Source organism: Vipera berus, assembly GCF_964194415.1.
Source record: "Vipera berus genome assembly, chromosome: 8".
Lineage (NCBI taxonomy): Eukaryota > Metazoa > Chordata > Lepidosauria > Squamata > Viperidae > Vipera > Vipera berus.
This window is the reverse complement of record NC_138211.1, coordinates 20664073-20676382: the sequence shown is the minus strand read 5'-3', so window position 1 is coordinate 20676382 and position 12310 is coordinate 20664073. Positions and strand designations below refer to the sequence as shown.

The 12310-nt window shown below is 45.5% G+C and overlaps 1 protein-coding gene across 7 annotated transcripts in view; it reads left to right on the top strand.

Moving 5' to 3' along the window:
• The window catches only part of POLM (DNA polymerase mu), a 34585-nt gene that overhangs the window by 1151 nt on the left and 21124 nt on the right, over positions 1-12310 (top strand). For all 7 annotated transcript variants that reach the window (XR_014027177.1, XR_014027178.1, XR_014027179.1 and 4 more), the window contains exons 2-10: positions 396-637; positions 2679-2865; positions 3895-3993; positions 5031-5201; positions 6045-6116; positions 7420-7540; positions 8417-8549; positions 11093-11195; positions 11734-12021. Coding sequence is in view for 4 of the 7 variants with exons in the window: in XM_081333495.1 (XP_081189621.1) it covers positions 444-637; positions 2679-2865; positions 3895-3993; positions 5031-5201; positions 6045-6116; positions 7420-7540; positions 8417-8549; positions 11093-11195; positions 11734-12021 (1368 nt within the window). In the remaining 3 variants the exon portion in view is untranslated. The remainder of the gene's footprint in view (positions 1-395; positions 638-2678; positions 2866-3894; positions 3994-5030; positions 5202-6044; positions 6117-7419; positions 7541-8416; positions 8550-11092; positions 11196-11733; positions 12022-12310) is intronic.

Here is a 12310-nt window from a genome sequence, read left to right as displayed (position 1 = left end):
AAAAGCTAAAACCCCTTCAATCCAGGCCTGATAGATCAAAAAGCCAGGTTTTCAGGTCCCGGCGAAATGAACGCAGATCCGGGGCGGTCCGGAGTTCCACAGGTAAATCATTCCAAAGGGCAGGCGCGCCCACAGAAAATGCCCTCCCTCTGGGGATCACCCGCCGGCACTCCCTAACCGGCGGCACCCTAAGGAGGCCCTTTCTATGGGAGCGCACAGGACGATGGGAAGTTGATGCTGGCAGCAGGTGCTCCCTAAGATAATCCAGACCCATGCCAGTTCAAGAGTTGAAAACTCTTCCCGGTTCTTCCGTTTAAGAACTGTAACAAGCCTTTTCCTTTCCTGTTCTTTCCCTCCCCCCCTCTTCTCTTTCGTTCTCTCTCTCCTTTCTGCAGCTGAGATTTTTTGGAGAAGGCAGAGGAGGTCCCCTCGGCGGGCGGATCATGGCCCAGCTGCCCATGAAAAAACGGCGTCCTCCTCGGGCTGAGCCTGGTCATCAGCCAGCTAACTCAGAGGTCCCGGGGCGTTTCCCCGAAGTGGTGCTTGGCCTGGTTGAGAAGAGGATGGGCAGTAGCCGGAAAACGTTCCTGACCTCCTTGGCTCGTAGCAGAGGCTTTTTTGTAGATGATCCCTGCAGGTAGGTGTCCCAATGGGAATGGGGTGAAGGGCCAGGAAGAATGGGAACCAAGAGGAATCCCGCCTTAAAGTGGAGATTGGTGGGGTTTCTACTGACCAATCTTGCAAGCCGAGCAGTGGTTCACATGCTTGCTTGTGCTGAAACATGGGGCCTTAGATTCCTCAGACAAGGAGGTAGGGAACACCAGAGTCAATTGGTGTGGCTTTCTGCTTTCAGCAGAGGATGGAGAGATATTTCCAGAAAGCCTTCAGAAGGGACCATTACATATACAGGTAGTCCTTGACTTACAACCATGTGTTTAGTGACCATTCAAAGTTAACAACAGCACTGAAAAAAGTGAGTTATGACCATTTTTCACATGACCATTGCAGCATCCCCATGATACCTGTGCTTTCCTGAAAATAAGACCAGGTCGTCTTCTTTTTTTTGCCTCCAAAAGAGGCACCAGGTCTTATTTTCAGGGTAGGCCTTACCTCACCTCTGGCACCGACAGCCCCACCCAGCCGTTCCACTTCTTCAGGGGCCAAAGTTCTGCAGCTGCATTCAGGCCTGCATTTTGCAGTCAGGCCTTTCCAGAAGGCCTAAGCAACCAAGTACCGAGCTATGCATTCAATCCATAGCTTGGTGCTGGGCTGCTGAGGTCTTGCAGAACCAAACTATGGATTGAATCCATAGCTTGGTTCTTGGCTGCACAGGCCTTCTGGAAAGGCCTGTGACTGACAAATGCAGGCCTGGCTGCAGAAGAGGCCTTGGAAGAAGTGGGCCGGTGAGAAGAGGCCTTGGCTGCAAAGTAAGCAGGTGCGGGGTGGTTTACACACCCACCCTAGCTTGATTTTTAGCTGTGCACCTCGCCCCAAAACTAGGGCTTATTTTCAGGGTAGGCCTTACTTTCGGGGAAACACGGTATTTGGTTATGACAATTGCACTGTCCTGGGATCAAATGATCACCTTTTGCAAATGTGTCACAAGCGAAGTCAGTGGGGAAGCCAGATTCACTTAACTGTATTACTAACTTACCAACTGCAGTGATTCACCTAACAACTGTGGCAAGAAAGGTGATAAAATGGGGGCAAAAGTCACTTAACAACTGTCTTGCTGACACAGAAAAATTTTGGGCTCAATTGGGATTGTAAGTCAAGACAACCTGTACACCTCTCGGTTATATGAGATTTAAACAATTGCTGTGGTTACTGGTGCTTGTCAGAAGTGGTTTTTACAGCCTTAACAACTGTAGCCAGCTAGCATGGCTTATCAAGCCATGCTTGGGCTCCTGACCTCCACCCTCATGAAGCCAAGAGAGTGCCTAGGCCGCAGGGCTAGGCAACCTTGGCTATTTTATGACTCGTGGACTTCAACTCCCAGAATTCCTGAGCCAGCCTGGAATTCTGGGAGTTGAAGTCCACGAGTCATAAAAGAGCCAAGGTTGCCTACCCCTGGAGAGCTAACCTCATCTAAACCTTAACCTGTGATTGACCTCAGCTCCATAAATCTTTAGAATGGAATGGAATAACAGAGTTGGAAGGGACTTGGAGGTCTTCTAGTCCAACCCCTTGCTAGGGCAGGAAACCCGGTACCATTTCAGACAAATTGTTGTTCAATCTCTTCTTAAAAACCTCCAGTGTTGGAGCATTTACAACTTCTGGAGGCAAGTTGTTCCACTGGTTAATTGTTCTGCCAAGAAATTTCTTCTTCTAGGTTGCTTCTCTCCTTGATTAGTTTCCATCCATTGCTTCTTGTCCTGACTTCAGGCACTTTGGAAAATAGCTTGACTCCCTCTTCTTTGTGGCAGCCCCTGAGATATTGGAGCACTGCTACCATGTCACCCCTCGTCCTTCTGTTTGTTAGACTAGACATATCCAGTTCATGCAACCGCTCTTCATTAAGTCCCTTAATTATCTTTGTTGCTCTTCTCTGTACTCTTTCTAGAGTCTCAACATCTTTTTTCCATCGTGGTGACCAAAACAGGATGCAGTATCCCAGGTGTGGTCTTACCAAGGCATTGTAAAGTGGTATTAAAGTGGTAACTTTGCTTTTGTCGTAGTGAGAAAGTGACTCACATTGTGTCCGAAGGCAATTCTGGAGATGAGGTGGTTGAGTGGCTGAAGAAGAATGGGAGGCCACCTGCCAAAGCTTTAGGAGATGGGCCAGCTCTGCTGGACCTCAGCTGGTTCACTGAGAGCATGGGTGCCGGGCGCCCTGTTGAGATGGAACCCAGGCACCGTCTGAAGGTACGAAAAGAATCCTTACAGGTGACACTTGGGACCTGTTTTTCAGAGCAAGGCTGTAGCTTTTGACCTGTACGTCTTTCATCTGGCTCTGCTCAACCTGAAGCCTTCAGGGATGGGCCATGCCTTCTTTTGTCTTTACCCCAAAGGAGATCATCCCTGTATTTATAGCAGAACTGCTACATCCTGCAACAGCTTTGTTCCTTATGCCATCCGTCTTGTAAATTCGGAGGATTCTTTTTTTTTTTTTTTGGCCATGTATATGTATACATTCGAACTAGACCAATGTTTCTCTGTGTCATATGTGTGTGTATATGTAGATATATACGCATAACGGTATTTTTTGACAGCTGCATGCAATGAAATTTCATTCTAACCTGTGCTGATTGGACTGCATTTAAAGTGACAGTAAAGTTTTTATTCTGTTCTCATTCAAGACAAAATCCTTCAGCACAACAAAAGATGGCGAGAAAAGCTTATTTGTCTCTATTCACACGTTTCTGAACTCCCAGAATTCCCCCCACCTCTTCAAGTGGCCGAAGTTGATTGGCCCCTTTTTAAGATGAATGATTGGAAGGCAAAAATCTGCCCTCCTTTTGGGATAACTGTGGCTTAAGCAACACAAGTTGTGTGTTAATATGTATTTAAACCAGCCACTGTATCTCTTAGGTTTTCCTTCCTTCCTTCCTTCCTTCCTTCCTTCCTTCCTTCCTTCCTTCCTTCCTTCCTTCCTTCCTTCCTTCCTTCCTTCCTTCCTTCCTCTTTCCTTCCTTCCTTCCTTCCTTCCTTCCTCTTTCCTTCCTTCCTTCCTTCCTCCCTCCCTCCCTCCCTCCCTCCTTCCTTCCTTCCTTCCTTCCTTCCTTCCTTCCTTCCTTCCTTCCTTCCTTCCTTCCTTCCTTCCTTCCTTCTCATGGTTTCTGGGACTTGGCTAGATTATGAATCAGAACAAAAGGCTGCAGTTTTATTATTGCTTTCATTGAAGGATGATTTGGATGTCCTGATTAGATGTCTTGCCTATTTCCTTTTGTCCAGGTGACTACTACTATGGCGCCACTAGAAGAAAAAGGCCAGGTGCCTCCCTACATCTGCCAGAGACGGACACCCCTGCTGCACCACAACTCCACACTCACGGTAATTTGACTCAGTGTAGACCGGTAATACTCTCAGCAACATAGAGTGGCATGTACTTCAATCCCCAGAATTCCCCAGCTTAGCAAGTTGCCAATGTGGAGAAACCCTGGTGTAGGATCCCCGTTCCCAACCACAATGATGGCAACAAGATAAGCCATGTTGGTGGTAGAGACTGAGCTGGCTTCAAGATACATTGATGCTCCTCCCTGCCCCAAAGCCTTGGTCACATGATCACAATTTGGGGACTTAGCAACTGGCATGTATTTATGGGTTGCAGTGTCCCGGGGTCACGTGATCACCTTTTGCAAGCTTCTGACAAGCAAAGTCAATGGGAGAACCGGATTCATTTAACAACCATGTTACTAACTGAACACCTGCAGCGATTCCCTTTATGACTGTGGCAAGAAAGGTCTTAATACGGGGCAAAATTCGCTTAGCAACTGTCTCACTTAGCAACATAAATTTGGGGTTCAATTGGGATCGTATGTTGAGGACTACCTGTGTTCTCATTTCCATTTTGGTCTTTTTAAGGGGTTGCCTTATTTTGTTTTCAGGTACCATTTTGAATTTTTTGGGAGGGGGGCTTCACCTGCAGGGAGCAGCTGGGTGGTTGAGAGGTCTAAGCAGTGGTGGGATTCAGCCAGTTTGCACCAGTTCGGCAGAACCAGTAGCTATTTTTTTTCTTGCCCAAGCCCAGAACAGACTTCTGGAAGCGGCATCCATGCAGAGATCCACACAGGCATTCACATATGTCAGGGGTCTTCAAACCTGGCCCTTTTATGACTCGTGGACTTTAACTCCCAGAATTCCTCAGCCAGGCATGCCGCTTGGGAGGGGTGTGAAAGCCCTAATAAGCAGGCATATACATAGAATGAAGGCTACTGCTAAGCTTGTAAGCCGCTCTGAGTCTTCGGAGAAGGGCGGGATATAAATGGAATTAAAATAAAAAATAAAAATTTGAATCCCATCACTGGGTCTAAGCATTTGAACCCTCTTTGGAGGGCTTGGACTTTAATGTTCCTGGCTGCCTTTTTTAGGATGCCTTAGAAACCATGGCGGAAGAGGCTAAATTCATGGGCAGTGAAGTTCGGAGCTTAGCTTTTTCCAGAGCTGCTTCGGTGCTTAAGTCCTTACCTTGGAAGGTCAGCAGAATTCAGCAACTCCACACCGTGCCCTGCATCGGAGAGCATTCGCGGAGAATTATCCAGGTAGAGGGATACTCGTGTCGTCTTATCCCATTCTAGCATCGTCACTGTCCTGTTCATTTTGCATTCTGATGCCCCTCGTTTGTGATGGGGCTCTTACTATGCACTGTACCTTTCCTTTAACATTGCTCCTCCTCTTCCTCCTCCTCCTCAGTAACAGAGTTGGAAGGGACCTTGGAGGTCTTCTAGTCCAACCCCCTGCTCAGGCAGAAAGCCCTAGGCCATTTCAGACAAGTGCCTGTCCATCCTCTATTTAAAAGCCTCCAGTGATGGAGCGCCCACAACTTCTGGAGGCAAGCTGTTCCCCTGGTTAATTGTTCTCACTGTCAGGAAACTTCTCCTTAGTTCCAGGTTGCTTCTCTCCTTGATTAGTTTCCATCCATTGTTTCTTCTCCTGACTTCTGGTGCTTTGGAGAATAGATTGACTCCCTCTTCTTTATGGCAAGCCCTTAGATATTGGAATACTCCTTCTCCTCTTTTCTCAGGACCATTGAACCTGACTTTCTCAAGGAAAGTTCTCATTTTTTAAACATTACAGCCATTGCAGCCTCCCCCACGGTCACGTGATCAATATTCAGAACACTTGGCAACTGACTCATATTTACAACGGTTGCAGTGTCCCGGGGTCACGTGGTCCCCTTTTGCGACTTTCTGACAGACAGAATCAGTGGGGAAGCCAGATTCACTTTAACAAGCGTATTGTTAACTTAACAACTGCAGTGATTCACTTAACAACTATGGCAAGAAAGCTCACTTATCAACTGTCTCGCTTAGCAACAGAAATTTTGGGCTCAATTGCGGTCGTACTTCGAAGACTGATTGTATTGTTTGTGGTCTGCCCAACAGGAAATGCTGGAAGATGGCCTTTCTGCAGAGGTGGAGAAAGTTAGACAATCGGAGAGATACCGGACGATGAAGGTGCAGAAGCTCTGTGTGGCCGATGGCTACTGCTAGATGGGGGAGGACGTGGCGTGGAATTTGGGGTACAACACTTCATGCATCCCTATTGCAAGGGAACACTGCCTGAACCCTGGGTGCACTGCTGGTTTCAGGAGAAGATTAACTTCTTAAATTTTAGAGTGCTAATGCAAATTTCTGGTCCTCCATGTACTAGGGTCCAGGTATGTGCTAAAATTTCAGTCACCGAGTAAAAAAAAACAATTGACGCTGAATATTTTATGTTCAGATAGCTAGCTCAGGAAACTACTTCTACATCTAGTGAAATCCCACCCAAATTATACAAAGTACATGTGAGCAAATGTTCACCCATCTGCTGACTGTAGAGGGCCCCGTCCCTGAATTTTATTTTTGTGAAAATGATTTAAGGGTTTTTAAAGAATGTCTCCTTGGATTCAGCCTACTGCTATAAGCCACTTGGCCAGCCTAGGGAACTTAATTGGAGCCTGTGGTTTCGGATTATCCGTTGAATGCCTTTTTTTTATTATCCCATTTATATCCCGCCCTTCTCCGAAGACTCAGGGCGGCTTACAATCTAAAGCACAACTCAATGTGCTTAGCAATTACCTTCATTCTATGTATATGCCTGCTTATTAGGGCTTCCCCCCCCTCCAAGTGGCATTATTACAAAGTCGGCTTATTGCCCCCAACAATCTGGGTCCTCATTTTACCTACCTCGGAAGGATGGAAGGCTGAGTCAACCTTGAGCCTGGTGGGACTCGAACCTGCACTAATTGCAGGCAGCTGGTGTTACTGAAGGAGGCATTAGCCCACTGCTCCACCAAGGCTTTTCATCTGAGGGGAAATGTATTGGCCCAAAGTTACCAGGTGAACAGCCAGGATTGAAAATGGATTGTAACCCATTTTCTAGTCTTAAGAATGAACCCAGCTGTCTATAGTTATGAAACGGCACCAGAGAAGTACATGAAAATGATAGTAGCAAACAATGCTTTTTGTTTCTTTTTGGAAATACGCAACCTGTACGAATTTCTTCCTCAGATAGAAGAGAATATTTGTAACAGGGTGGAAATGAGGGCTCCTTGGTACTCTCTTTTTGGTTTACTTGCAGATGTTTCATTACCAGTGCACTGATGGTGTTATCTGGGCTGGTAATGAAATGTCTGCAAGAAAATCATCAAGCTGAGTGACTGGCAAGGAGCCCACATTTCTTCTTGCGTTCCTGACCTGTTACATGGTTGAATTATGGACCTTTTTGCTTTCCCAGATCGGGATGGCGTTCTAAGGAATTTGTTTTTCTCCATAGCTTTTCACGAAGATCTTTGGAGTTGGGGTAAGGATAGCCAGCCAATGGTACCAGGAGGGGTTCAGGTCCCTTGCTGACTTACAGCCGCCCCAGATTAAACTGAATAAAGAACAGCAAGCAGGTGAGTAATTTGTGCAAAAGAAGAAGGCATTTTTATTTAACTTGGGGAGAATTGTCTTGACTGCAAAGGTTTTTTTTGGGTGAGTAGCAAATTATTTGCTATTTTATTAAGGTTTAAGACTGTTCACTTCTTTGGCAAAACTGCCTTTAGAAAGAACTCTACGCATTGCATTTTAGTTGATATAAAATTGCTTTCTTTCCAATGTGATTTTAAGTCTTGTGCTTTATAATAGGAGAGGGGGAAAAGATGAACTGAGTTAAATATTAGAAATACTTGCCTGATGTGACTGTTTATAAAGCATAATGATATACATTTTTTCTAACAAAGCATAAGCATCAAACCAGTCGCTCAAAATAGTATTTTATATAGCTCTAATAAATGTAATGCCTTAGTAATCTATAAAATTCATTAGGACACCTCTCTATCTCTGTCTTACACACATAGACTCACCAGTTAAAACATCCACCTCTAAAAACCTGCTTGATTAGGGCTGATAGCTTTTTGTAATAAGCAGCTCTGAAAGACTTATAAAATTTTTATATAATTCATTGTCCAGAGAAAAAAATGGTCCCTGTCTTGTTTGGTTTGATGTTTTTGTAACTTGAAGGAAAAGAAATTCAATGTTATTACCAATATTAATATCAATATTACCGCTTCCAAAGAACAGCCTTGCCAGTTGGGAATTATAGGACCTGTCACTTACATACCGATACATCTGGAGATGATTCTGTATTCTATAATTACAGAAGTGTTTCTGGATATGTCAAGATATGAATCTGCTCCTTAAATTACATTTCTATCCATTTGTTATAGAATAACTTGTTTCAGATGATCCTTGATTGCTTCTTAATGACTTGGGCCTGATCTTCCCTGTAGGACTTCTTCATTATGAGGACCTCAATACCCCTGTGGACCTCTGTGAAGCCGAGGCCATCAGCCAGGTGGTGCAAAAGGTGGTTGAGCAGGTTTTGCCTGGAGCAACGGTCACGCTGACCGGGGGATTTAGGAGGTGAATTGATTTGGACAGTGAACGCTGGATAAGCTGGGGAAATAGAGGCTAGTTAAATTAAAGTGGGCGGTTCCAGTCTTTCCTGCTGCTGCTGGTAGCTAGAAATCCTGAGGTCATCAATGTCAACCATCAGTGGAGAAAAACAGGCTTCAACCACGAATCGATTAAGAACCTCATGGATTGCTTTTGTGAAAGTGGCAGAGATCTAAAGATATTTTACCTAATATTTAGTGGAAACTAGTTTTCCAAGGGGCTTGTGTTTATAGCTTAAGACAGGCGTATCTCTGGTTGAGTTTAAATACTGCAGTCACCATGACTTTTCTAAAACATGGTTGGTTGACTAAGTTATCCTTTGCTGGGTTCGCAGATCCTGCAACGTGTAACCCAAGGAAAGTTGACTGTGGCTTAGTGAGGTCTGAACTATTCTTGCCTGGAACAAGAGTTAAAATGAACCATAAACGAATGCTTTCTGTGAATCCACCCACTGAGAACCTCAGTCTCCGGAGTCGGTTTTCTCCCAAACTTTAAAAGCCTGTAATGTCTGAAAAAACACACTGTGCTGCTTGTGTGGCCTACGGAAGATACAGTGAGAGTTGAAATCTTTCCTCTTCCTTTTCTTCTGACCTGATTAACTTAACTAAGCCAGACTTTTTCCAACCTGGGCAATTTGAAAGGCATCATCTGGATTCTTTTCACTTAGGATTTAGGCCTTGGTATTGGATAGAAAAGGGACGCGGTGGCTCAGTGGGTTAAGACGCTGAGCTTGTCGATCAGAAGGTCGGCAGTTTGGCGGGTCGAATCCCGAGTGCCGTGTAGCAGAGTGAGCACCTGTTACTCGTCCCAGCTTCTGCCAACCTAGCAGTTCGAAAGCACGTAAAAATGCAAGTAGAAAAATAGGGACCACTATGGTGGGAAGGTAACAGCGTTCCGTGCGCCTTAGGCGTCTAGTCATGCCGGCCACATGACCACGGAGACATCCTCGGACAAGCGCTGGCTCTTTGGCTTTGAAACGGAGATGAGCACCGGCCCCTAGAGTTGGAAACGACTAGCATGCATGTGCGGGGGAACCTTTACCTTTACCTTTATGGGATAGAAATGACATTTCTCCCACTTTTATATGATCTCTGGTGGAAGCGGAATGGCAGTTGTATATCCATCCTTCTTGATCTCTCGACGGCTTTCGATACCATCAGCCATGGTTTCCTTAGCCCACATGTCTGCAACCCGCGGCTCTGGAGCCGCATGCGGCTCTTTCAACGATCTCCTGCGGCTCCCAGTCCTCTGCCATGTGCAGTCCCCCCCCCAAAAAAGTGGGACTAAAAAAGTTCAACCAATCAATTCAAATATGCAGGGTAGGTGCATATCTTGCCTTGTCTCCACTCTTCAGTCAAACCCTGTTCTGCGCATGCGCGCATGTACGCCCATGCGCACGCATTTTTTGCGGCTCCCAGTTTTTCCTTTTGTGAGGGAACCGGTTCCGAGTGGCTCTTTCACTGTTTCAGGTTGCTGACCCCTGCCTTACCCAACCATCCTTCCAGAAATCTCTCAAAATATCACTGGGGCATCTGGGCGAAGGGTAGGTGATCTGCTGAGATGGCTCCCCTTCATAATTTCCAATGGTCTTGCCTAGCCTTTTTTAATAGCAGCATCATGTTTTTAAGGATACAGGCGGTCCTGGACCACAATTGACCCCAACATTTCTGTTGCTAAGCGAGACATTTGTTAAGTGAGCTTTGCCCTATTTTATGACCTTTCTTGCCACAGTTGTTAAGTGAATCACTGCAGCTGTTAAGTTAGGAACAGATGTTAAGTGAATCTGGCTTCCCCATTGACTTTGCTTGTCAGAAGGGGATCGCAAAAGGGGATCACATGACTCCGGGACGCTGCGACCGTCATAAATGCAGTACATGCCACTTGCCAATCATCTGAATTTGATCATGTGACCACAGGGATGTTACAACGGCTGTATTTGTGAAAAACAGTCATAGGTCACTTTTTCCAGCGCCGTTGTAACGTCAAAAGCTCACTAACCAAATGGTTATAAGTCAAGGGGTACCTGTAGTGTGTTTTAATGTTGTTATTATATAGTTTTATTGTATACCACCCAGAGTCATGTTCTGTGAGATGGGCAGCCATATAAATATGACTGATAAATAAATTTTCAGATGGGCAGACTCATTTCCCTGAAATGTTACCGGTAGTAATAATCGTGCTACCTGGGGAATTCTCTGCACTTATGTCCGTATAAGCTGGAATTTGCTGATGCTAGGAAATCAGTATGAAAGGATGAGAGATTGAAAAATCATCATGTCTGCATGGGATTTAAAGCCCATTAAAGCCACACTCATTTTGCACATTTTTTTTGAGTCCTTTCAATGAATGGGTCCCCCACTGTGCTATGTTATAATTTGATTGTAATGGTTTGTCTGAACCCAGCCAATGGTGGTTGAGGCAGCCGTGTTTAGCACTGTTAACAATGGTAAATGCCAATAAAAACAAACTTGGCCGGAAACTTGTGGCTACAGTCTGTCTCCCCCCAACAGAGGGAAGCCGTGTGGCCATGATGTGGACCTGCTCATCACCCACCCTTCCGAAGGTCAAGAACTGGGACTCTTATGCAAAGTCATCGGTGTCCTGAAGAGCCAGGTAGGTGAAGACTTGAATGCAAGGAGGATCTGGCAAAATAGGCAGATCTGGAAGCAGCAAATGTATGTGTTTTTTTTAAAAAAGTTGCATTGAAGTCACAGATCTGCAGTGTAGAAATTTTCCAACTTTCCAAGAAGCATAAGAATTAAACCATGAATCTAACTGCTCTCTGTTTAGAAGGGTTACACTTTCTTACTGAACACAAAGAGGGCCAAGTCTGAAGACCCCTGTATTAAGCAAATCACTGCAGTTGTTAAGTAAATCATGTGGTCCTTAAGCAAATCTTGTCTTCCCCCATTGACTCTGCCTTTCGGAAGCCAGCTGGGAAGATTACAAAAGATGATCACATGACCCCAGGACAGTTGCCAAAGGCCTGAATTGTGACCGTTGGGATGCAGTGGCAGTGTGAAAACCGGTCATAAGTCACTTTTTTCAGTGCCGTTGTAACTTTGAGTGGTCAATAAATGAATGATTGCAAGTCGGGGACTACCCGTAAACTCTGGGTGTGATTCTCCTCCACGGGTTTCTCTTTTCTCAGGGCTTCTTGCTGTATCACAGTTTCCACCGAAGCAGTTTGCACTCCCTCGAAGATGAAGAGCTGTGGGTTAGCGGCGGTTCAAGCACCATGGACCACTTTGAACGCTGCCTCTCCATCTTCCACCTTGGGGATCTTGCGGGAAGCCATCCAGGGGGTGCTGGGGTTCAGAAGCTCGGCGCCTCAGTGGGGTCTGGTACATCCCGTCCCCGGACAGCTGTGCGGGTGGACTTGGTTGTGACCCCCTTCAGCCAATTTCCATTTGCTTTGCTTGGCTGGACCGGCTCACGGGTGAGTTCCATGTGGGCTGGGTCCTGTATTTGAACTTGGTTTTGTATTCATTTGGGTGTGGCCTTGGGGAAAAGGTTGGTGTCAGAGAGTTCCTAAGGAGCTTTTCATGTCAAATTAAGTAGGAGTCCGAATTGGGCAGCAGGGCCTGCCTGCCTAACTATAGATCTCTCTCTCTCTCTCTCTCTCTCTCTCTCTCTCTCTCTCTCTCTCTCTATATATATATATATATATATATATATATATATATATATATATATATATATATATATATATATATATATATATATAT